The 27,513-nt window shown below is 39.7% G+C and overlaps 1 protein-coding gene across 8 annotated transcripts; it reads left to right on the top strand.

Annotated features, from left to right (window-relative positions):
- Positions 1 to 865: 865 nt before the first annotated feature.
- Positions 866 to 27,406, top strand: LOC110976718 (uncharacterized). Of its 8 annotated transcripts, none has more exons than XM_087135318.1 (3): positions 866 to 1,048; positions 22,287 to 22,385; positions 23,314 to 27,406. In XM_087135318.1, the coding sequence occupies exon 3, from the start codon at positions 23,333 to 23,335 to the stop codon at positions 23,657 to 23,659; it is 327 nt and encodes a 108-aa protein (XP_086991444.1). In that variant the 5' UTR covers positions 866 to 1,048; positions 22,287 to 22,385; positions 23,314 to 23,332; the 3' UTR covers positions 23,660 to 27,406. The 8 variants fall into 8 exon arrangements, with proteins under 8 accessions (XP_086991444.1, XP_086991435.1, XP_086991446.1 ...); XM_087135320.1 differs by lacking the exons at positions 866 to 1,048; positions 22,287 to 22,385 and adding exons at positions 13,098 to 13,270; positions 13,515 to 13,603; XM_087135315.1 differs by lacking the exons at positions 866 to 1,048; positions 22,287 to 22,385 and adding exons at positions 13,268 to 13,408; positions 13,515 to 13,603.
- Positions 27,407 to 27,513: the final 107 nt, after the last annotated feature.

The raw sequence follows: 27,513 nt of genomic DNA on the forward strand, positions 1-27,513 counted from the left end.
GCGACGCACGACAGTACGACGCGACGGGCGACGGAAGGGGCGATGTTTAGGCGGGAAAAATTAAACTTGGAAAATACCTGAGACAGCACGACGCGACGGGCGACGGCACGACGCGACCCGTCGGTCGAGTTTGGGCGGCCTGTTCTTGATACGGGTTTCTTGTTCTCGCGCTCGAACGGCGGGAACACGTCTCAAGAACACTGTTCTCGGAACAGGGTCACACACCACCTCCTCGTCAGGGTTTTACAGGAACACACGGAAAAACTCTTGAGATTTTGATTTTTGAACACCTGCAAAAAATAGAGAGATGGTTTACAAAGTTGGAGACAAGATGAAGTTTTGCAAAATTAACATTAATTATTTTTCACGAAAGCGAAGTGAATGTTCCTGTTTAAAAAGAACAGAATTTAGCCCAGTTGTCCAAGCATTAACTCTCGAATAGTTTACTACGATATGGACGCCGCCATGTTGCTTGTCACTAACAACTGTACGTTCCCGGCGTTCGAGCGGCCGACCCAAGAACGACAAATCAAGCTGTTCGTGAACGTGTTGTGTTTTTACAAACGTAACGGGCAAGAAGGCGACGGTGCGACCCGACGGCACGACGCAAGGGAGCCGTCGTGCCGTGGCGTCGTGTAGTTGCGTCGCCTGGAGGGAAGCTGAAGAGAGAAATTTTTGTCGTAAAAAGTACACCATACCATAAAAAACTTTTCCTTTTTTTAAAAAAATTCTGACGATTTGCCGAATATCGCGATCGTCAACACTTTTGCCCGAATGCTCGCTCGAATCCTAACCGGTCATATCCCTCGTTTCTTCTATCGGTGGAATAGCGCCCTCTTAGCTAGCTTCTACTGGATCCTCCAAGTCAAACTTCTGTTTAGTGTGGGCTTGACCGGCCGTTCTCGTCATTCATGACTGTTGTACAGTGATAAGATGTGCTTTTGAGATTACCCAGAGGACAAGTCCAACCATCGTGACCGTAGCCCTGGCCTGGGACTCTGTGCGAGCTACAGGTAGAAAGCATCTTTGACGTTTATCCATCAGCCAGGTGAGACCAATGAAAATCATTGACATTGTTTCAAAAAGCCTGCCAATAAATGCCTGTCATTAGTCGTTGAGGTAAATTGTTTCTTACATGGGAGGTTACTGGGACCACAGTCAGTGCTTACTTGACTTTGACATGTTTGACAACACCTGGACAACATGATGCATGGCCAACATGATATTGGATTCTGAAATTCATAACTTCAACCATGGAACTATTGCTATAGCTATTCACTTGTCTTTCGTCACGCCGCATTGCCCAACTTCTTTCCTGAAAAAAACTTGAAACACATGTACATTTTGCATGTTTGGTGGTGATAACTGGTACTAGGCTACAATATGTATGATATGCATTATAACTTGGCTAAAATGTAGCATCCTGACTCCACTTTTCTCATCATACATGTATATCATCTCAATAAAAGTCAGTCATTACAGAAATGCTGGAAAGACACAAATTCTGGACGGAGAAATTTACTGATGTTGGGAAATACATGTACTTTCACAATTCTCTTCACTCCCCATAGACTTTGTACACAACTGCTGAAGTGGAGTCAGGATGCAACATTTTTTCCTATAACTTTTGTGATACATGATGTTGAACCTTTGTGAACATTTTGAGTGTTTTGAAATTTCGTTTGAAATCCAAACCTGTCAACATCCGGAAATTGGGCCCGAATTCAGCTGAGTGTTCCCTAACGTGGCACACTTAAAAAAAATCTTAGAAAATCCCACATTAATCATTCATAAAATCATTTGAAGTCGTTAAATTTTTGTAAAGCATCATTACTGCCACTCAAATACCTATCCACAAATTTGTCAGAAAATTCTTTTTCTATTTTTTGGCACATTAAAAAGTTCATTTTACAAGTTGGAAAAGAATGGGAAAATCAGGCAAAAATAAAATTTCATCTAAACTTTGTAGCAGGTACATGTACATAAAAATCGAGATTTATGAATCAGAATATTAGAAGTTTGATGAAGTTTCACTGAAATTTGAGCGTAAAATATTGCTCCATTCAGACGCAAGCAAAATATGAAAGTGGGGCACGTTAGGGGCCACGGCACATAAAAGATATGTACATCAACACTATTGAGGATAATGCTTGAAGGTTTGCATGGTGAATTATTATCTCTCGAAACGTAGAGGACTGGATCATTTCAGAACCCCACATACTCGCAAAAATCCACATGGTGTCTCCGCAAACCTCCTACCTAACAATATTGAAATTGGAGGATGCAGGACTGTTTGCTCTGAAAGTGCACCCTCACTGGCAAAGAGGAGAGACAGGCTGGTGGGAAGTTTGAGGTCGTGCCGCACCCATACATGTACACTCGAAGATCATACATTCCAACACAAATTGGTTGTGCGTGCTCAGTGTGCTCTGCAACAAACGTGCGTATTCCTTCGGCAGCATCCTCATCCAAGGACCATCGTTTCCGTGTAAAAGCACATGTCACCTCTTGCTCCCAGTCAGAGCTCTGAATGGTGGTCAAAGGTACTGCTAGAACTACGGAATTTGTCGTCATGTCATGCTCCTAAAGGGTAACATGGCATGACAACAAACTTTGTCATGTTAGTTCTAGGTGTACATGTAGGTTAGAGGTATGTACATGTACCATCCAAGACTTGTTATTTGTGCTGTACATATTCATTTAGGGCAAGAAAAGTGCTCAAAAGCTTAAGAAAGGTACATTACAATTAACCTTATGAAGTTGGAGCTCGTCAGTGATGATCTTAAATGAGTGAATGTACTGTACCTAAGGTTTACTTGAGCCTATTGTATCATACAAACCCTTTCCCTCCAACTCCGCCTTAATGCATCGACCTGCATATACATATAATCTATAGGATCTTCACTTCAAATCAAAAGATGCAGTCGTTTTTTGACATGTTTTGATTTGCGCCCAAAGTCAGCATCAGGGACACAATTTCATTTAGCCGATAGTAGCTACACAATACCTGTGCACCGAAATGATGAGCTATAGCAACTATTTGCATTGTGTCAACACTTTTGTGCACTTCAGTTCATGAACTACAGATGACAAGTTCCACAAATGCATCTTTAGACACCTTGTTAGAAATGGCCCTCTTTCATTGCTTTCTTCAAAATTACAGCTTGCCTGAAAGAATTACAATAATTTGTCTGTTACTTTCTGGACAGCTACATATTGGGTGCAATCAGTCAAACTCTACAATCGCTTGATCTCTGTACAGTCACTCAATCTTATTGCAGGATATGTTGATAATTCTACCATCAGCCAATTGCCTTTCCTTTCCATTTCACAATGGAAGATTATTCCAAAAAAGTGAAGCACAGTGTGTAAGCGATTTCATGCAGGATTCACCAATTGTGCAAAGCCATCAGGTGATTGTGCAGGTAGCGGTAGGCTTATGGTGCCCAACTAGTCTCTGAGAATTGGGAGTGAATACCCAATGACCATTCAGAAGTAAATTTTAACAACCAAGAAATCCATGATGAGATGAATTTTAGCGAGATGGAGTGAAAGATGTTAACTTGTGGCCAGATAGGTACATATAGTTATTGCAGGGTTGTTGAATGGGTACAGATATGAAGTGGTGTGGGGTCAGAGGTCTTAAAAATACAAAAGAGTTACTATACTTCAGCTGAAAATTTGGTGTGACTGGAAGACGTACTGTACTAATACTAAATCCCTCAGTAGGCTTCACACCAGGTTTAGTTTATGCAAGACCAACATGAGCACATTGGGTTACTTGTACATGTATGTATATACATGCAGAATACAAATACATGTATGTGGAATATCTGTGCAGTCCACGTCACACTTGCTAAGATGCCCACTTGCGTTGAACAAGGCTGCCTGGAAGATCTGATGGTGGCAAGATCTACATGTACTTCTACGATCTTCAGAAGTGAACAAAGAATAAATCCCAGCACAGAGCAAGAAGACACGGTCCAGGATACCAAGCAATGTAAATGCACTGGTACCTTCTGCCCAAATCACTTTCCTCGTTTCAAAAGTCAATTTCCCCCCGTCCTCAATACAAAATGCATTTTATAGAGCATGCCTTGATCTGTGGAACTACTGCATTCCCTCTACCGGCTATTTTTCAATGAATGAGAACTTTGAACTTCCCCCTATTTTTCCCAACGGTAACGGCGGTTTGTTAAAAACATCCAGGCAGGATGTAAGTTACAACACAGGAAATGTCAAAGCTTTACCTTACAGCGTACCCATGTAGCCTGTTTGCAGGACTCACGTCGTGATACTCATTTAAGCTGACAAAGACATCGAAGTTTGTCAGTGCCAAACGGACAGATTCTGAAGAAACAACTCCCATGAAGTCGCACAGAAACTTACGTGTGTCAGAAGCTTCTTTGTTGGTAAGTAACCTTTAAAATATCTCAGATTTTTCCGTGCTACTAGCTTGTAGGCCCTTACATGTAGCTGTATTTCTTGTACATGTATGTAGCTGTATTTCTTGTTTCATGTAGCTGTAGTTCTTGTCTTAGTCTAGCTAAGTGTATGTTATTAATCATTGCTCTCATAGAAATGTTTAAAGTAAATGGCCATTTTAGGTGTACATGTAAATAATATGTATGCATGTAAAACTATCCATCTGTTTCTAAGATACTGAAATGTAAAGTGACTCAAAGCTACTGTACTGGTATAATACGTGTGCTAGTTAAAATGCATAATTGTAAGTTATTGTGGAAAACCAATGTTGTAAAATGTTTTCAGTGATTGTGCTCAACTGTTGGGTATTCCTTTGAAGGCACATACATGTACAGTGTAACTACATGTAAGATTAATCTCCAAGATGCTGATTTTGCTGACAGACTGAACAAAGTACAGTCATTAGTATGTTTTGATTGGAAATCTTTTTGGTTTGAATTCGTGCATTATTTACATGTACCCCATAGGATGTACATGTATGTATGTCACAAGACTTGCAGTGTACTCAGCTATAGTTCAAGAGCTTTACATGTATTTAATGAAAATCTTGGTAATCTTTGAGTGTCAACGGCGAAGTCCGTACATGTACACATATGTACACTGTATGTACATGTACCACAAAAATTATCAACAGTTTGTTTTCACTAAATTTGCATAAGTTATGGTTAGATTGGAATGCACACCCCTGTAGTTCATCTGGGGTTCATGTACATGTACCGGTGCATCTAACTGTTGTAAATTTATAAGGCTGCATTCAAGCCACCAAACCAAACAAGAGCACCATTTTAAGTTCTTTTCGTTGTATAACTTTTGCTCGGTCAACTAACAAACCTTGTGATATCAAATTGTACAGCTAATTGTATGGAAAAATTAGAGAACATGTACCACAAAAATTATCAACAGTTTGTTTTCCCTAAATTTGCATAAATTATGGTTAGATTGGAATGAACACCCCTGTACATGTGCAGTAGAGGGTTGATGTGTACACACCATGCATGGAGGTAGAATTCTACCTCCATGCACCATGTAAGGGAATTGGACATGAGAGCCTGATTTGTTTCTTTCAATGTTTTTTGTGACTAATTCATCAAGTTTAAAGAGATTGGCAGAAATTTATTCATGGTTAATTCTTAAAGGACTTTTTGTCCTTTCTTTTTTATAGAATAAAACCCCCTGTTAGGTGTGTACATGTGTAAATTGGAAGACGAGATGTTTGTGTAGTGACTGTAGTTTTAAAGGGAACTTCCTAACATTGCTTTAAAGGAAGACTGTCTTTATTGGGCCCAAGCTGCAAAATGTACTTTGATTGTCACTACAGGATTAGTTAAGCATGAATAATGATCAAAAAGGAAAACACAAAGCACAGTATTTTTTACTGGACAGTTTTTATGAGGCGGAACTGATTTTGTGGATGCGGCCATTAATAGTGGTCACGTGATCAGAATCTCGATAGTGACATCACAAGTGCTTTTGGGCTGGCTTAAAGACTGGGTACCAGCAAGTGCAGAATAAGGCTCACAAGCATGGGGAGGGGAATCCTCAGCATCATTCCGGAACACACTCAGCAGCGTATCAGGCTTCGACTTTAGCCTTTTTGCTAGTCCCATTTCGTATTGCTGGATATGCTCATCTTGAGTAAAATGTTCACTGCACACCCTTGCTTGACAGTCTTTTCCCGGAGGACGGCAGCACTTTGCCCACCATTGCCGCCATAAATGCGGTTTTTCTGGCAATGCACATGTATGCCAATGTACGTGCGGGGGACTGTTGTCCGACACAAAACAATACTTTGCTATACAATACGGCATTGCAGATGAGAAGGCAAAAGTGATAGAAATCATGGATAATCATCGCAGAAATCTGTCAGCTGGCGCGGTGCGAGCACGCTTGGAGCACTTGTGACATCACCTGATTCTGATCATATGACCACTCATTAATGCTTGCGTCCACAAAATCAGGTTTTTTTTCTTCTTTGTTCTTTCTTCATGCTTAACTAATCCTGTAGCGACGATCAAAGTACATTTTGCAATTTGGGCCCGATAAAGACAGTTAAATTAGTATTTTTATTTCTCTCCACTGCTTCCAAATGTTACTAAACCCTGAACCATGTCTGAACTACATACAGTGTTTGCTGAGGGTACAATGCCAATTAAGGTCAAGCCCAAAAGTCATTTTGTTTCAATGAAACAACATATTGGTTTTTGCCAAACAGCTTAGCTAATCATGAGACAGGGGAAAGCTCCTTTAGTTTAAAGGAAACTGTTATTCCAGAGTCCAGACAAAGTGTGACATTGCAGATATAATCATTGATATTACACGTACATGTACCAGTATGTTATTATGGATGGCAGATCACATTACTTCATCTTGTGGATTGTGTGGTGTGGTTTCTGTTGCCGTAACCTTGGATGTAACATGTTTCATTGTGATACACCCAGCACAGCCTGGTTATAAAATGGAAAACCGCAGGTCTAGATCTATTGTTTCAAGTCTTTGACCATGCATGATTTGCATTTATAAGCACAAGAAAGGTTCCTCCATTCCTAACAATAATAACATGTTGTCTGCTATTGTGCATTATATAGCAATTGTACATGTACATGGTACATACATGTACAGTGTACATGTAAATGTACATGTATGTGCACACAGATTTACATGTACATGTAAATGTATGTGCACACTGATCTACATGTACATGTATCCATAATGGAAAAGCCACTATTCAGTGTCTGCACAATGTGTACTACAAACGTGAGCTACATGTACATGCATGTGTAAAAGATAATCGCTACATTAAGTTAAAAAATGGCAACAGTGCGCACACATTCTTGGTGAACTGTCATGATGTGCACCATACCAGTTGATCTTGTGGAACCAGAAATGTGCTGGCACCATTGAACTGCAACATTGGAGCAGCTAAAGCCACATTTGTAAGGTGAATTACTGGTACATAGGACTGAATTCAATTCAAATAATTCACTATCCGAAGAGTCGACTTTCAATTCAGTTGAATATCCGAATATTTGGTTGTACCAACCAGCAGAATGTTGATGAACAAAATCATTTGCAATAACGTTCACAATTGTAAATTAGAATCACTATAATACCAGTAGCTTCTCATGTCTAGGAGTATCCCCAGCCACAATTTACAAGATTTATAGACAAACAACATTTCTTGTCCTTTGAAACTTTTTAATGAATAATTTACTATTTGAATCGTTGTAAGAGTTCTGTTGCTTTTTATTTGAATCTGCTTGAAACAAGCGTCCACAGTGCAATCTTTCTCACTTAAAACAAAAACAATTCTCCCTTCGTTTTCATGAATTTTGCATTCAGTTTGGAAAATAATGTTTGAATATTTGAGATTCGGTACTGCCCTAGAATTACAGAGTAATGTAGGAGGTGAATCTGCAGTTTGTGGTTAACTTTCCCTTGTCAAAGGCCATCATCACATGGCTGGCACAGGAAACCAGGAACAGCTAGGCCAATATGGGAAGTTAAAACCAAAAATACAAAGTCAGCAAACAAGTCTCAGTTTTAGTGTTAAATCCATTTTGAAGGTACACACGGTAATTGTACTCATGGGCGTTGTGAAGGGGAGATGAGGAACAAGGATTCTTGTCCCTCTCCTAACCTCCCTGGTAAAAATTTGCAAATGAAAAGGGGAGGGGGGGAATTACATGTAAAGAGAGACAAAAGAGGATAAAAATTGCCATTGAATTACAAAAAAACCTCAATAATAGACATCCCCCCCTCCAGCTGTTAATGTTTTATCACTTTTTAGAGCCTCCCCCTCAAAAAAAGTGGTTTTCACCCCATTCCCCCCTTTCCCAACAATGCCCATGTGCATGTATGATAGGTATTGTTTGGGGATGATTTTTACCGCCATTAAGTTCCCCAAAATTTTGCAAATGACATTTGTTGCAACCCATCCATCACTGTTATTTTTGTAAATTGTCCTTGCCCAGAAAGACAAACAGGTTTTCGTGTCCAGTTTATGTCATCTTTCAAACTGTTAATGATATTATCTATTCCAAAGACATCAATATCAACAAATTTGGCCCATGTGTTAAGGAGATACATGTACATGTATGATCAATAATAAAATTTGATGGCCACACCCATTTTTTCCAAAAATACAAGAAACTGGCGATCCATAATGCAAAAAACTGATGATGATGTCGGCTGTTTGGGTCTCGCAAATTTTGCCCACATACCAAATATGAACAAAATTGGATGGGATGGGGTTTAAACTTCCAACATTGTGGGTGATTGGACCATTTGACACAGAGTGGCTCTGAAATTATGATTTATGCTGAAAGAATTTGTTTTTACCCAATTCATGTTCACAAACATATATGTACATGTATGGTTAGCAAATTCACTGTGACTTGATGGGAATTTTCCCTGGCCTTCTTGCAAGCCCTCATTCTGACTAATGTGAGTCAGCCCTATGACATCTTGATGATTGATACTCAGATACCTGATACCAGCACAGCTTGGCTGTTGTATTTCCAGCAGGAAAGTTTGAACAGTGAGGAAAAAAATATTGCATATTCATCCCACTACAGCCTACATGTAGGTGATGACTGCAAACAGCAGCTTGTCTTGTACACCGTGGAAAACTGATTGGTTGTCGTGATGATAAAAAAAATATTTTACAACAAACACAAGGACCAAGCTGAAGAAAAGTGAAAGCTTCAATTCTTTGCTTTCATGGATTCATCTTAGTCAAGAGAGACCCTGGTTTATATACATGTACATGTACTACCTCCAAGCAATTGTACAGAAGCAGCCCTCGTCAGAAAAGAAGAAAACCCTTGTCTTACATTAGCAACCCGTGAATATGTACATGTACCGTTTGACCTGTGGATACTAGTATCACATATTAACTGTCAGTGCATGTGACCGGTACATGTACATGTAAATATCGCTTATTTGGCCCCACCTAACTTCTGTCCAAAGAAAATGTGCTAGTTATACATGTACATGTACCATCCTTTTCCTTTTTCATTGTAGCTTTTTGCTTATACAACAGCAAATTGGGTAGCACGTTCACATGCATTTGAGGCACTACCAATGAACAGTCCATTTATGCCATCACTGACACCTAGGCTGCGTCACTTAAAGGCCTGGGTCAGGTTTGGAGCCAGAAAGTACATGTAAATGTACATATGTACAGACAAAACAGAAGTGCTGGCTTTATAGCTCTTTGTTAGTACACAAACTTGATGAACTTACATGTAGCTTCCTACCCTTGTGGGAAAATGATCGGCCACACCTGTCTATGGCTAGAGTTGATTTTAGTCTGTTTTGTTGGCACAAACCTAATACGGACTTAAACGTAAGACTCCTGTAGAAATTGTAATTGGAGATTTCACTTGTCTACAGTTTGTTATGTTTTTAATTTAAAAAACCCATCCCAATTCCGTTTCAGTTACGGTGCTTTTGATTTCAATTAAATACTATAAAATACCCGGTATGTAGATGTGTCCTTATTAGAACAGGCATCTAGGGTTATTTTGTTCGAGCGCAAAACCAAAAATTATTATCTGCATGTGTGATACACCAGAAGTTCCCAAGAATATTTAAAATGATGAATTCTTGTTTTTCTTCCTAGTCTGGCCAAAACGCTTGCCAGTACCACTCCTTTCTAACCCTAGCCTGCAGTGCATTTTACCGAGATGTACGTGTCATTTTCTGGGCTGGGCACAAAGGACTGGTGTCCAGTCTAAACATCGGCTGACTTTCTTTGCAGACAGCCAATTAGGTCATGGGTGGCCTTGTCGGTTGAATGGGGATGATTCAGTAGGCCCAGTGTGTCGTGCTGCTGCTGGGTTGTATGCTGGCATGGGATCATCAGTAATGGTCAATGATGAACTTGGATGTGCATCCATGGCATTGGTATTTGCACAACTCATGCTTAACTCGAGCTCATCTCATGCATTATTTCATAAACAGTTTGATTTTAAAACCTCGAAGCAACATGTATGTTTGTTGTAGAATTTGCAATTCACTGCATAATTTGGAAAATGAGTTCGTGTGAAAAAATGGTGCAATTTGCACTTCATCACTTGCATGCAAGGTACAAATTTTAGTGAGTGAATTGAGTCGAAGCTAATGTGAAAAGGATGATTATGAACTTGTCCCTCCTGTGGTGAAATAAAAAACAAAAACAAATGCAACTTAAACACATATCTGCCTGTAAGTACATGTACATGTATGTAATTTACACTGGGAACCAGTCTTGTTCCTAGCACCGTCTTCATGCCGGTATGCTCTTAACGAGTGTCAAACCAAAGGTCGGACTTTCGAGGTGTCAGATTTTTTGAGGCATTGGATCTATGCCATGGGCCGAAAAACCGTTGGAACTTTTAAACACATTTGTCGGACTTATGAGGCGTCAGACCTATGAGGTATCGGACTTAGAGACTTTTGTAAACGTTTTTTTTTTTTTCGACTTATGCGGCCTCGGAAATTTGAGGCGTCAGACTTACGAGCTGACCCCGCAGCCCCTACCTGTTAATTTGTACAACATTGTAATTTTTGTGCATGTATGACTGTGTTCTGTTCACTTGTGTTCACTTGACAATGTCTGCTTGAATGATTCAAAAGAGAGGAAGGGAAAGGCTAGAAATGAGATCCTTAAGATTTGAATAGTTGTAAAAATGTACTGGTAATATTTGTACATATTGGGATGGACTGTGCATGTAGGTTTAACAAGAAAAATTGATGTCAAACTAGAAGAGAAGCCAACAGAATTCAAGGTCACAGTAAGAGTGAATGTTTTCCCAGTTGTATTCTGCAGTGTCATATACATGTATCTCTACAGTCTGGTTTTCATTACTAGAGTTCTCATCATTAATAGCAAGGTTGATTTCAGCCAAATGTGGAGACTTTCGTCTTGACAACTTTCCCATTAACAAAATAACAGTAATTTGTATTTTTTTTTACATGTTTATGTAAGGTGACTCTGTCTTTGAACAGTTGTCATCAAGTAACAGAGTTGATATATCAGCGTTTTCCCAGAAACATGCACACGCCGTATTTGTGTCTACTTGAGGCAAGAACTTTGTACAGGTATACATGTATATGTCCCCCCTACACTATGAGAACCTCACTGCTACTGGTACAACTTGGACAAACACTGGCCCCTCCCTTCTAGACAGGTTTTAATAATAAAAGGACCTTCACTGCACCAGACTGTCTGAAACATTGTGAACAATGACAGACCAGCCCTAGCTTCCTGCCACATTTCTCCCCAGTAGGTCAAAGATAAAGGTTCAGCCATGTACTTGGGATTGAGTGTGCTTCTTGATCTTGTTGAACATGGCTTTCTGTACAGTTCATGTGTCTGTCTTCTTCCTGATGTGATTTGCACACACACACACTCACATGTTCACCATCATTTATCATTGTAGATTTACATGTACAGTACATGCACTTGGTAGTTCCCAGGTACCAGTACAGAGTGTGTATTGTTCATTTCCTAGCTTTCCTTGGGGTAGAGACAATTTGCTCGAACAAATTGGGTAAAACCCATCTGTTAAAAGAAGATTTGTCTTCTAATTAGAGCAGGAGTTATGCTAATTTGAGAGGATGTGTAGAGATCACTGACTCAGCTCATTGGACTGTGATAAACCTTAGTGCAAAGGAACAGGATGATGTACATGTACTGTACTACAGATAAGAGACTAATGAGGAGAAAATGATAAGAGAAGGATGAGCCCCGAGAAGACAAGTCCATGAATCCAGATGTGGATCATGAAGCATGACAGAGTGATAACACATTGGAATTTATATTAAACTACTCATTCTCTCAAGGTTTTACCCTTTCTCTCTAATAAATGACCTTTTTTGAGTTCTTTTGTGTTCTTATACATGTAAGTTTGCATCCACCAGCGTGTGAGCAGACATTTGTACGTGCACACTACACTGGGTTCTGTACAACAGTGCCAAGAAAAATGTCTGTGTTTTAGTGTTTGAGCTTGGTTTTGCACTCCTCTTACATGTACATGTATGTAATTCTGTCACACATGTAAAAGAATTGGATGCAGATGTCCAGATGTGCACTTGCATATACCGGTATGATGACCACATCGGAACCAAATTTTGATAAACCAATCCATAGTATACAGGTACATGACCATTATTGTGTGTGGAACAGACCTTCCCAGCTCTTATGACCACATTGAGAACTCATACTGCTGCATGTACCGTATAATCCACACTATCAGTTGCGCTGATGACAGTAATATTCACGCTTATTTTGCTGCTTTAAATTTGACTTTTCACTTTTATAACTTTGGCCAGGTTTGACTGACTTAAATCAGATACAATGCAATACAGGGCTAGCAGAACTGCATTATGTTCTGTACTCCGAAGATTTTATTAGCACAGCTTGTTGCTGCTTTGTTCTGCATTTGTGCAAATAAAGGTGCAGTTTGTGGGGAAGCAGTTCGGGCCCCATGGTCCCAAGCTCTTTTCCCAATCAGCCATATACATATGTACATGTGCATCAGTCATTTGCATAGCAAATATTTCCCTGGATCTCTCATCATCACTGTGGTGTCAAGAGATAAAGGCCTGTGTGCAGCATCTATGCATATTGTGGTTTCTATGGCTTAGTATAAGTACCAACGCTTAGTACATTAATTTGAGCGGGACTGGAGTTGTTTGCCGTTGGTTTTCTCTGCATGTAGCTCTGGGTATCCTTTGATGCTGAATGTGATCATTGGCCACACAACTGTTTTCTTCGCTGTTCGTCACTTGTTTATACATTGTAAGCCACACCCTTCCGCTGATATACAGGCACATGTACCCATCATAGATTAGAGGTGTACTGTATGCTCACTGATACGTTCAGCACCTGTACATACACGTACATATATTACATGTACACGCGACACTGCTGTAGTTGGTACGTAAGTGCCCATTTGAAAATTTTTATCAATGTTTTGTGTACTGTAGATTTGCTAATTTTTTTGTGTGGAAACCTAGGATGCTTGATTTTCTGTTCAATGCAGAAAGGAGATACATCCGCTACTCAGCAAGTAAATCAAAGAGGACCTAATGTTGAAATCGTTGCACTTTAACAATAACAAGGAGCGTCCAGGTAAGGCTGAGAAATTTAGCTAGTTTACTGTAGGTGCTGGCTGTGAATGTGATTACAGGCCCTTTGTATATTAGGCGTTATGTACTCCAGCCATCTGTTTTACCATACATCATGTCCCCCAAAGCCTGCTGCCTGTTAGGAAGAGACAACCATACAGCTCATGCACTAAGGGACAGTAGATGGCACATGTTAAATGACCACTCTGAGAGAGCGTCCATGACAGCAACACACTTTGTATATGCACTGGAAGTGTGGCATTTCAGGTCGCACAAACCTAAGTGATTCCTCCCTTTTTTTACTTCATCATGGGTGCACAGTCTGGCTTACGATTTTATAAGTACCGTAGCACATGATAGTGTAGGCTGTCACATCAGTAGTTTGTTCAAATACCGTACCTGTACAAGTCTTAAATTATCCAGCGGTGCTGTACCCGGTAGTCGGGTCCTTGCAGTCCGAATCCTTACAATTTGAGTCCGAGTCCTTGCTTTCCAAATCAGAGTCCAAGTCCGAGTCTTTGTGTCCAAGTCCTTTATGATTCTCAAGCAGTACTCTCATTGACACCAATATTTCACAAATGTGACACATCATTAAGATTGAAAAGGGCATTTTATAAAAATTACAATGAATGCTTTTTATTGAACCTTTAACTTCGATTGGCATACTGACACCCTTACTGTATTTATCAGAAAATAACTTTAACATGTTGATGAGTGTAGAGGAGATGAGATATTTTGAAGAAAGGGATAAATTTAACAGCAGTGGACCTTAGACCCCTTTTGGTAACAGAAAAAAACACAAAAATAGCTGTGTAGTGTGCACTTTGACTGAATTAGTAAACATGGTAAAAGGGTTTACTCGCGGTTATTTTTAAGAGGATTTGAGGCTTCCTAAGTGTAAAAATGTTAAAATCTCAAATTCAAATTCTTTGTGAAAAAAAGTTGTTTGATGAAAAGGTGATCAGAGGGTGGTCAGACTGCATCCAAATTGTCTGCCTCTAGCTAGGTCTGGGCCTTTAAAGGAAGTGCACAAATACACACTCACAATAGCCATAGCCATAAATCTGAAAGCCCATTTCGGACAAGGCCTCAGCATACTGTACTGTACTTGCCAAAGTGGTAGATTCTTCAGTAGATTTGAAGGGAAAGATGCTAGGGACAGGGTGCAGAACGACCAGCGGGGGGGGGTAGGCATTGGAAGGCTTCCAGACCAGGAAATACTTGTAAGTTTCAGACAAAATTTAGCTCATTTTGTGGAGCGCAATGTAAGAATAGTTTCAGGTTAGGTAATAATATGAAAATGTTTTCTATAATGTGAAACTTGAGAGACACAGGTGTGAATTGAATACAGAAATTATCAAAAGTGGCAACTTTTAGCAAAAGTCGGTAAATGGCTGAAATCAATGAAAAGCATTTGTCTACTGCCCAAAGCGGTATAGTTGGCAAGCACTGTACACATGTATGTACTTGCAAGTACATGTACATGTACATTCTTGTGAATGCATTCCAGCTTCGTCATGTAGCTCCATGCATCATTTTGCAAGAGATTTTCATTTAAGTTCTAGAACCCCGATATTAGAAAATATTATAGACTTATGACAATGTTTCCAGGGTCTTTCAAAATTTAAATTTAAGTTTTGTAAAGTTTTGAAATTTCAGATTCATGCGTCATGCTTATAACCATGCCAGTTTGGTATGGTACAAGTAGTTTTGTCTGTTTCCATTGTTTTGACTCTTCTACTTTATAATCAAGCTTTATTTGTGAGTTTTCATCAGGAAACTGTTCCACAGCGTCCACGCACTCGTGCAAAATCTACCCTGCACAATACTCACGGACATAGGTTTACACAGAGACAGTACATGTAGAGTGTACACGTCCCTACTGTGCACTAAGTTTCCGTCTAAAACTGGTCTGAACCCAGAGCCCTCAAATTGGGCTACACAAGAAGTGCTAGCATTGCTGTGCAACCGAAGTGACTCTCAAGAAAGCATGATGAGAACTGTGTCTTCCTTCATGAAATTGCAGTAAAATGAAAGTTTCGTCTGTCCGAGTCCATGTCCGATTCCTTGAAAATAGGGAATTGAGTCCTCCAGCATTGTACTCAAGTTGTTTATTTGATAGGAACCTCATCTCTGACAGGATCATGCGCAGACTGCATGTACACATGTACATGTATGTAGGGTTACATGTATATTCATGTGCACTTGTTCATGAAAAGTTTGGAGATGAAGAGTTCAGCTGTAGAATGAAGGTATGCCGAACTTGCCTTAAGCTTTAACACTTCATTCTTTACTCGCTAATCATGGATAGCACCCAATTAATTAACCCATTCTCAGCAGTCCTGACTGAACTGATTGGGATTTAATTACTGCTCAGTGTGATTAATCACTAGTCCAATTGACCTTGGGAATTATTTATTCAGGCGAGATTGTTGATACTTCATCAACTGACAAGAGAATCGCCCTTGGCCATCAAATCAGTTGTCAGTCACTTTGTTTGCATGGAGTTGCTCAGATGACTAGGGCTAAGAGAGACATTCCGAATATAACAGATTGCATTGCACATTGAGATGCATCTGAGCATTCCATTGTCTGTGCAGACATCATAAACAAAGTCAAAGAAACCTCTTTCCTTTTGAATTGAATGTAGTACACTGTACATGATATACCGGTGTGTATAGAATTGGAGTGGGCTATCAGACCGACTATCTGCAATTGACATCTGTAATGAAATGAACGTAAAACCTAGGAGAGCAACCCGAAAGCATATGTCAAGCCGCAGCAGTATTCTTATAAATGACTTGTGTTATTTTAACAACTTTATCAGCTCCCAGTCAGCCGATTTAGGTGCATCAGAAAAGTTGGCTGGACCTCTGGCAGGCTCTTTACAGCAAATTCCCCCAAGGCGTTTCAAATTACGGTGTACACATGTAAGTTTCTCAGCAAGCATTAACCATGCAGTTACATGTACTTATTGGTAGAACAAAAGAAATAAGAAAATCTATTAACTGCATAGTATTATCTGTGTCTTTTTTAGTTGAAGATTAAATTCTAAAGTTGGATTGTTAAGTTTCTATCGTGACTGTAGAGTTTCTGACCAGACTTCCAACAAACAAAATCTTCCAGTGAGTAGCTTTTTTTAGCATCATTTGCTTATGGTTTAGAGGCGCTCCTCCGACATGTTGTTCCTGATTACTTGAGGTGTGTCATAATGTACATGTATACAATGTACATGTAGTTTTTTTCATTACAGTATACATGTAAGTACATGTACATGTACGTGCACCGTATGCACCCTAAAGCAGACTTCAAGCTGTCTACACTTGAACACTGGCAAGCTACATGTTAACGTCAAATAGAAATTTGCATAAACTTTGTTTTTCTGTTTGACCATTTCCTGGCCAGTGAGTAGGTATTAAATGGCAATACGTGTGCATGTACATTGTAAATGAAGCTGTTTTGGAACACCAGAATGTAGTTTAGGCGTTTTCATGCAAAACTGTAACATTTGTACAGACTTTGCTTTATATACAGGTATTTCTAGTGATTCCTGAATATGTATTAATGCTGCGAGCTATGCGCATGCATACCGGTATGTGCATGTACATTGTGCATGCTGCAATAGCAATAGTGCCATTAACATTGACCTGTTTATTTATACATGTACATGTAATTCAAAGCTTCGACCGTTGATTGATTGGTTCATCATGTACATGTACATGTAGCCTTGATTGGGTCACGCAGCACAAACACTCTAACACCCATTTATCCTTATCCTTCAAAAGTAGTCTATTCATAAAATCGGGCAGACTTTACATGTAACTCAGTCAGTTGTGAAGGCTTGCCTGCAGACCTACGTGTACATTGTACAACTATATGTACATGTATATGTATACCTGCACAGGTGGAGCATCAGCATCAAGGTTAACTCAACAATGGCCCCCTTTGGTGTATGGTCATGATGATTGTGTGGGAGTGTTGATGGTAACCATAGGGATGCATTTCACCAGGTCTGTCTGGGATAACCAGGGTCAACTGTGAGTTGCCTGTGGCAACCTGTCAGCAAGCAAATCCAAACCAGTGCTCAGATCTTACCACTTGCACCTTTCATCAGGATACATGTTGCTGTGTTTTTTAAATTAAAAAAATCTCACTTTCACTGCCGTTGCACAAAGTAATGGGAACGTGTAGCTGCCTCATCTCCACAACTGTAACTGCCGGTAATGCATGAACTCTACCACACTGTATGTACATGTACAGTGTATGTATTTCAAGATGTACAGTACCTGGTACGTACATGTAGTTCTTTGTATCTTTCAGTACCTTAACTTACCGTACACCTACATATCACATTTATACATACTGCTGAGGTGTGAAGATTCAGCTTTTTAGCTGATTTCAGCTTTTTTTATTTAGATGTTGACCCTGAATTTCAGCTTTTTTGTGCACCTGCTGTGTAGAAATGTAGGGGGACTTCTTACATGTACATTTTAGCTATTTGCTAGCTGTTTTCAGCTTTGATTTTTAACTGACTACTTACATCCCTGGTACTGGTTCATGTACATGTATGCATGTGCTGTGTACCCGGGGACTCTGGGATACATTACTGTGCAACAATAACATACATACATGTACACGTACTTGACTTATTTATGTGTTGATGTACCGGTATATATGTACATGTACCTGTCTTGCCTAGATATTGCTCCAAGTACATGTAGTAGTATTATGGTCACAAGCCTTTCGTTTATTGCATTCTTGACACCTGCCAGACTATAGTCTATTAGTACCAGTACATGTATGTATTAGTATGTACATGTATACAATGTACAGTACAGTAGCTTTATTTAGTATGGATTTTGAGCTTTTTATGTACATGTAGGTTTGTATGGAAAATTGTAATTCTTGTTTGATACTTGAGCACATTTTGATATACATTACTTGTGTCTCTCCATAAGTTATTCATTTGTCCCTGCAGGCTCTTTCCAGTCCCTTTCCTCCCCCTGCCCCAAATTACCGGGTAGCTGTAATTTTTTACCCATCTCAATCTTCTTTAGAAACTTTCTGAATAGCATAAAAAGTGTTATTAATCTGCTGTTCGCAATATGATAACTGAATTCTGTGGTTTTTCTTCCCAGATCTTAGCTGGATTCCCTTTACCTTGTCAGTGTGAGTTCGCTCATCCATTGTCTATCCACCAAGCGTAATCCGATCTGCCCCTTCAGTGTACCTTTTTTTGGCGTCACCACCCAATAACAAGCAAGAGCTGTTCAGGACAACCACAAGATGGCAGGCGGTGGTGCAGGTCTTCTCTGGGCCATCATCTGGGTCATCGTCCTCATCTTTCTGGGCTGGCCCATTGCCTTCCTCCTGGCCTGGGTCTGGGTGTGTCTCATGCCCTTCTCCGTCTGCATGAGCTTCCTCAAAGACATCATGGAGGCCCTGCAGAAGATTGTACTCCTGCCTCAGACCTGTGGGGAGAATATCGTCGGGATGAAGCCCCTCTGTGACTGAAAGGAGAATCAAGAAGAGAAAGAAAAATGAAGTAGAGGAGGAGAGATGAGAATACATTGAGCTGTGACTTTTGATAGGGTGTGCTTTTGATGTTGCCGTGGAGTACAGTGTCATTGTTAGGCTATAATTTTGAAACCAAGATGCATAGTTACATAAATTTAATCCCATGGTAAAAACCATGCTTATTCTTAAGTCAGCAAAAAGGAATTCTGATGTCTCCAGAAAACTGTGAAAACTCTGTCAGTATGTCAGAATGTCAGATGTTTCTCTTAACTTTCTAGATGATTGATTTTTTTTAATCAAATTAAACCAAATCTCAAACTTTAAAATCGGTGGTTGAAGTAAAAAGCCTACATTTTGAAAGCTGGGATGTGAAGTGTCTGGTGTGGGAGCTAACATGGGATATCCTATTTTTAAAAACCTATCAAGACATTTACATGTAGGTAGCAGATATACCGTACTCACTGTTGTCTCTCATCAGGACTGAATAATTTCAAATTCAAGTAACACTCATCTTTAACAATAAATTTCTCTATTTGCAGATGGTGACAAGCAAGTTGAACATAGCTTACGGTATATTGGCCACGTGTTAGTAGTGTATACTACATTAATATAAACTTGCATGCCAAAAATATTTTCACAGGAAGTTCACACTAGATTTGGACTTTGTATTCAGTAAACACTAATTGCAGAAAAGTTTATTTTCAGAAATAGGTAAATAGTATTTTTGTGTCAGAAATCACAATACATGTATCGTGCAGGAAGATTTTTCTTTTGGGGGACAAACATGTACATGTACGTCTTTGTGCTCGCGCATCTGCAGGTGTGCATATAAGCGTTTGAGGTACCGGTATATCAGTTTATGAATGCTGGGTTGGAAAAAGTGATTAAAAGAGAGGAAGGGTAGGCTTTGCAGATTCCTGTAGATCTGAATTTTGGAAACGAAAGGAGCCATGGAAATGGAAAGCAAGTGAAGCATGTCAGAAGGTCCAATAAGTGCCTTAGTAAATGTATATTTTGTAGTAGTAATGTCACAGTTACCAAAGGAGCGTTAACAAGGGGATAGTTCATTATTGTTGAGAGTTTGATGTTATTGGATGGGTAAAGGCAGGTCAGGGATGGGACTTCAGTCTCTGCTTCCCTGTGTTCTGCGTTTGTAACCGAGTCATGGGGACGACACACGTGGTGAAATACAGGCATTGTGTGGACAGAAACCTCACAGGGACAAAAGTTTTGTCCGGTTAACTTGGCCCTTACTTTCCTAGCAAACAGGAATGTCTCCTTAACATGAATAAGGCCTACCACACATCCTTGGCCTTTTTTTTTATCAAGGAATCCGAAAAGGATTAGTGATACCTCATTACAAGTTTGGGTCTGTATTTTGCTTCTGCGTCAAGAGACTTTACTTTGTGAGAGTCAAGGATCTCTCTTCTCCCATGCAGCTTATGGTACATGCACGAGTTGATCTTGTGCTGAAATAATCCCTGAATGTGCATTGTAATGGACACAAATACATGCACATGTATGCCAGTTTAGCCCTCCACAGTGAACATGCAGTCAAGTAAACAAAATCATAGTGACACATGCACTGGAATACCAAATCACAGAGCGGTTTGAGTTCTGTGTGATTTAAAGTTGCATGGTATCAATTTTGTAATGTATAAAGTGATTTGTAAAATGCATAAATTTTGAATGGTTTTCTGTTCGTTGATTTTGTGATGTATTTACAAACAAATCAGGTAAAATATATAGAGGCAGTATACCAGAACATCAGAAACCTCAAATCAGAAATGATATCCCTTTTTTACCCCAAGTATTGTCCAGTTAGCTCAGGTGTCCATCTATAGTTGGACAGATCTATTATTGTGAATCTGGTCATCAAGACTTACGTGAAATTCAGAGAGAGAAAACAGTATCACACTCGTCTGAGTCTCACCTTCAGCTCTGATGAGTGACGGTGGCAATCACCATTGTTTGGTTGAGACTTGAGAGACAGTGTCAGTGCCTCTCTATTGTTGTTCAGGGATCAAGGAATTTCTGAATTTTATGTCAGTTCTTTGACCAGATTCATACTATAATCAGTCTAACTGGATGAATCAAATCTACACCAGTTGGTCTCATGAGGCTAATTTCATGAAGATACAGACAGGGCACAGACATTTTCCAAGCAATTTATACAAAACAGGTACTTCCAGGCCAAATAGCCAGGTAGTGCTTGTATGGCTTGTGGCTGGTTATAGAAATCTGTACGAATTTTGACGAAATTTGCTTGGAATGGAGCAACCATTGTCCTTGATTGATAGCTCAGTGAAATTAAGAGTTGTAAGACCCCCCCCAGTTGAAAATGAACCTTAGAAATTTGCAAGCATTAAAGATGTGATTAAATTACAGTGATTGACAGGAAGCAAATCTGATCTGATCAAAGAAGACCAAATAAACATTTAGTTAGTACCAACAGAGGAAATGTCGAGGTGTCCTTGTTTTGTTGGAATATGTTTTAAGCTTTCAAAATTTAGAGTTTTCAAGGAAACTGAAATCAAATGTGAGTGTTCCTGAGTCGCCTTCTTGTGCACCTTGTTTGGGGGAGGGCTTAGTCATGGTTTTTCATCAATTAATTTTCTTGTATAGTGACAGGTACTGCAGTCTGCGTACCTTTTCTAGCTAGGTAAATTTATGTGAACGGAGTGTTGCAAATAAAATAAAGGTTCCTTTAATTGTTTTCCTTTGGCTGTCTGTATGCATTCCAAGCTACATGTACGGAGTGGCAAATGGATGTAGAATTTACTCGTTTCCAGTAAGACAGTGAATGTAGGTATAGATAGATTTACAGTCAATCCAGGCTTGGTGAAGAGAACATTCTTCTACGTGTATGTAACTCATCTCAAGTTCTTGACTTTCCTAATGCAGTGTGTTTTTCCTGGATACTCAAAGCCCTGGTTGTGCTCCACACCTGTGGCTCTTGGCAGCCTCTCAGTCACGCTCGTTTCCTGTAAACTTCATCAGCGATTGATCAGCTTATACTGTAGAGGAAGTTTAGATGCATTACAGAAAGTTATCGGTGATTACCAGATTTCCTGACTCGTCAACTTTTTAAGAACATCCGAAGACTAGCATTGTTGCCATCCAATAAAGTGCAGTCTTTCATAAACACTAGACTCTAATTACTCATACAGACCACAGAGACACATTCACATTGCATAAAAGGGAGGGGAACAACTGAAGCAAATCAGTTCACAGGCCAGGGCAGACACTGCAGGGAAAATCTGCTCTTCGTAAGTCGTTTTTTTTTCTGTCTCTTCCATGCACGTACTGGTAGCTCAGTCTGTCCTACCTTTACATGTACGTTTCAATTTGACGATACGGGTTTCAGTTTTTAGTCTATTAGTGCTTCAAACAGCATGTCTAGAAATGTAAAATGAGTTTCTTTGGTCATTCCATTAGTCCTATTAGTGCATCAGTTTGTGATCAGGCATGGATGATTCTGTCAGTCTGTATTTGGATGGCTTTGCCACCCAGAACAGGTTTTCATTACCAACCTACAGAATACCGACAACACTTGTACATGTATGTATTCATACAGTGTGTGAAATTTGATCAGGAATTTGTTACCTGTAGCGGAAGCATGAAGCTCCATGGCTGGAGTAGCCTTTCTCAAATCATAAAGCTAGGAAAGAGATCACGGAGCCATAGAATTTAGGCCAGTTGATGTTGTTGAAGTGTAGTTGACTGCGTGAACTGCTGCATGTAAATACATGTAGTCCCGAGGAGGGACTAACCTACTGGTGCCATGTTTGGTTGCATTCCGGACTATTCAATAACCTCTCGGTGTGCTCCCTTCAGTCCCCATATTACACAGGAACATACATGCACATGTACATGTACTCATACTTGTAGTTAAGACTTGGTCTTCTAACTTTAATACCAGCTGCATGCATGCAACCTATCATCATGTTGTATCAGCCGTTCACAGAGTCACTTGATGTAAACTTAACTGAAGGAAATTCAAAAAGCGACGATGTTGGTTGGACAGTTTGTCAAGTTTGAAGTCATTCTAATCTGCCAGCTTTTGAAAACCTGTTACCATTACAGCTAGCGTAGCCTGCCTGCCTGCCAGCATTCCAGTCTGTCTACACACCTTTTCCACTATACATGAGAGCTCTGGGCATTTATTTTTTTTCCTTTTCCTTGGTCGTTATGCAGATATTAGTCAGTAGACTGCATGAGTTCAACAACGTACAAGCAGACTACGCGTGTCGAGACCCGCACTACCTCTCAACCTCAAGTCCGAAGTCGAACGACCGTTGTCCGCAGCTCTCACTCCTCCTCAATGGCTAACTGCGGCTGGCTGTGGAGCATCGTCTGGGCCCTGATCCTGCTGGTCTTGGGCTGGCCCATCGGGATCCTCTGCGGCATCCTCTATGCCATCTTCTGCGCCTTTGTGCCCTGCTGCAGTGGCTGCAGTGACCTCGCCAACTTCCTGCACCGGGGCCTAGAGCTGCCCAAGACGTGCGCTACCAACATGGTGACACAGCGATCGGGCTGTTAGAGTAGAGGTTGTGCCCCCGGAGGAGCATCATGGCAGCATGCAGATTCATCAGAGGCCTGACATCAGGAGGTAGTTCTCAAATGCTCCAAATTTGCCAGCATTTCTAGGAGAAGCTTTGAGTAAACTGAGCCTTTGCTTTGCATAATCATTGGTCAAAGTTTCTGAAAGAATAATACCGTCTCCTTCAGTATTCACACAGTTTTTATTTAACCCCAACTATTCTTTTATGCTCTTTGCAGGAATTAGGTGGAATTCTTATTGGTATCAAAGTTGCCAAGAAAATTGCCATATGGCACAGACAGAGATCCGTGTGTAATGTGACCCATTTTCTCCAGAAGTTCAAAGTAGGAAGATTTTCAAAGAACTGTGCACAGAAATGATTCTGTAGGGTATTTGTAAACTTTGGTTGTACATCGGTGGCTGTAAACTGTGTGCATGATTTCCACACTGCCCAGCTGCCAAGTTTTACAAATCTACATGTAAGCCTTCCTGGTATTGGAGCCTCTCACTGGAATCGGCCTCTGGTATTCCTAATTACACAGTACGTACACGTAGCTCTTTCTAAAACTAGCTTTGATATCTGTTCATGTTTTGGAACAAAATTGTAAGTAGAAAAGTGTTGTACCTTTATAAGAATTTTCCTTTTCCAGAGCAAAGCATGAAGTAGTGATTGTGTATTTAGAAAGGTTTTTTTTACATCTTCAAATAGAATTTGTCATTTCTTTAAACTCTACACTTGAGTTGTCCTTTTGCTTACTTTTGGGCCATGTGTGACTTTTTTGTGTATGGAGCAGGTTGTTTCGAATTTGTTTACCTCTCTGAAGTGTTTTTCGAAGGCCATTGAAGTACATGTAACTTGTAACTGGCCTAGCTACCCCTGTACCCCTCATGTACGGTAGCTTTCAAATATTGATGACCGTGTGATATTTTTTCTTTGACTCGCCACTTTTCTTGTGTAAAGGGGTTTATCAATTCACCTCACACACAGGTTGAAACACAAATGCGCTTTCAGGCGCAGCTTTCAATGGAAAACCAAACACAGGCACGGAAAACCACCAAGAAAGAGATTAGACTGATGCCAAAATTTGTAGAATTTTACAGATGTTGTAAGAGGTTTCTTTAGAAGGCAGATTTCAATCCTGTTGTCTGTTTCTATCTGATAATGTTCAAATAACCACAAACGACAATTTGGCTACATTGAATGGTCGTATTTCAGTAGCTTGTAACTTTCACGGAAAGTCTAATGTTCTTACAGAGTACAGTTTGCAGAAGAATTGAAGGGAAACTTAAAATAACCACAATGTTTATTCCATGGCAAAGCAGTTTTTAAGTTTTGAGAATTGTTCTCAAACAACTCACAGGGCCATTCAAATTCGCAGATATTGCCAGAAAGCTTTTGAGAAAAAATTACCTTGCCAAAATAACACCTTGTCCTTTTCGTGCCATCTTTAATGTTCTTTCTGCTGCTGTATTGTGATGCATGATTTTTTCTTTAGGTTTATATTTCACTGTTGTGGTGAACATGTTGTGAACATTGTGGTTTTTGCATGAGAAGTGTAGACAGCCTACATGGAGGTGTAAAACTGTGGATGAAAAATACATGTACACGTATGTGCTTGCAATTTTTGTATGAGCTTGAAGGAATTTGCTTTAGCCTGGTTAAGATAAATTTGTTTAGTGAGTGATATTTCAGTTTTCGTTGAAATGCACTTTACTTCCTTTACGTTTACTTTAACACCAACCTGGCAATTTAATGACAGAGATTTGTATCATGTAACTAAAGCTTGGGGAAAATCAGTCTTTATATCTAAGGACCCAAAAGTAAATTGCAAACCCTCAGTTTCGAGTGCTTCTATAGTTTTTGCATTTTATTTTTCATACATTGTAGTACGTTTTTAATGGTTGATCATGATCATGAAAGCCTGTCAGAGGTCTAATTTATTAGTTGAACAAACTTGTTTTAAAGTCAGTCATTTGAAATAGGCCTGATGACTGAGAGCAGTTGAAATACTGACTTGTACTTGCCTTGCTTTCTATCACATTCTTGTCTTCCAGTTTGATTTTCTACATACATGTACCAAAAAGTGACTGGTAGCATGAATATTTTGGTGGTAAAGTTTGAAGTGAAAAATACCGAAAACTTAGTTTTTCTACAGAAAGTCATTGAAAATGCCTTTGACATATCCAGAATCTGACATTCCAATGGACAGTTCAGTTCTTGGAATGTATTGTACTGTAACAATTAGTTATTGCACGCAGGCCAGACTAGAAATTAAAGTTGCCCAAGATGTGCAATTGCTTCAGGCTTGCTTAATTAAAAATAACCATTTTTCCCGTTGTATTACATCTCAAATATTGGACAGCACATTTGCCAAGGACAAGCCTTAATTTCAGTAGGTATTCAGAATGTTTTTACTTTTAATGAGAACAAGTACATGTATGTGTCAAAATGCCATTAATTAGTTATTTTGGTTATTTTTACTTTTTTAATATTCATTTCAAGAGATCATGTTGTAGATTCAAAGCTAAAATCCTGTCATACCTCTGTTGGTTTATGTAAGAAACTTACATTGTAAATGCACTTTGCAAAGGCTTTGGGGCTTGCATTGTAATGATACAAGGTTGCACGTTTCTCAGACTAAACACACTGTTGTGGAATCACATGATTTTGAACAAGTTCTTAAACAGGTGCATTATACCCAGCATTATACCACTACTGGTGGGAAACACCAGAGATCATGCAATCTAGAATTGGTAAGTTCCTGGGGTAGGGCTTATGAATCTAATCAAATTAGGCATGGACAAACAAGTCTAGGCAAAGTGGATAGCTGCACTGTGCAGCTAACACACAAGAGCTGATGTGTACTAGGGAACAATGCATGTGCCCACTGGTTCACATGCATATGGCATGGAGAGTGCATGATCAGTTTTCATCAAAATATGCACAAACCTGTGGCATCTTCATCAGGTGCACATCCACAGTGATGAACCAAGATTCTGCCTTATTTCCCTTTGTGTTGCTGTTTTGGGGTACTTGTTCTAGCAACAGACAGTGTGTTCTTTCATTGTTCACACAGTACTGGTAAATAAGGTCAAATATTGCCCGAATTTATAGCAGCCTTTAATAGTATTTAGCAATTATCAAGCAAACAGTAAGTTACTATAAATGACCGTGTCCAAATCATTTGGCTGTGGCTAGCAATTACACACGAGTCTATGGTAGTGGCTGTTGCCGGTTCCCTTTGAGTCGTGTGTAATTTCAAGCCGCAGCCAAGGGATTCAGACGCAGCCTTAGCCCATGTGATTTACTAACCAGTTGATGCAATTTGTGTCAAATACCAGAGTCTCACCATCCTGCAGTGGTCACAGTTTTGGTAAACGTGGCAATGCATTTGCCAGTGCTCAGTTACAAAACAAGGCCAGTAGTCAGGCGTGACGAGTATTGCATTGGAGCCAGCAGACAACTGTACAGAAAGATTCTGGTTAAGCATTTTTATAACCCAAATGGTCAACAGCATCGACCATGCACATTTTACCACTTGCAAGTACTTACATGTATTTTCTTTGGGTTTTTGTTGGGTTCTTTTAATAAGGTGCATTTTTAATAATATCCTGAGCAGCTTTCTTGTTTTGACTTGTCTTTTTTAGTTTCAATTTAAACAAGTTGTAGAGATGTACTGTAGATTTCTGTGTATGTAGTGTACAGGCTAATGTGCATGCAATAAAAAAGAAAGAAAAGCTACTTGATTTCAGACTGTTTCCCTTTCTTTCCTTGCTGGCATCAAAATCTTTGTTGAGACTGACCAAACCTCATCAATAAGAGTCCATACTTTGCAAATTACCTGGTTATGATA

The sequence above is a fragment of the Acanthaster planci genome, linkage group LG01, assembly GCF_054643075.1.
Source record: "Acanthaster planci isolate LZ-2023a linkage group LG01, COTS_SCS, whole genome shotgun sequence".
Lineage (NCBI taxonomy): Eukaryota > Metazoa > Echinodermata > Asteroidea > Valvatida > Acanthasteridae > Acanthaster > Acanthaster planci.

Coding starts and splice junctions, on each gene's coding strand:
- LOC110976718 (XM_087135318.1), top strand. CDS start 23,333: ATGAGTTCAACAACGTACAAGCAGACTACGCGTGTCGAGACCCGCACT.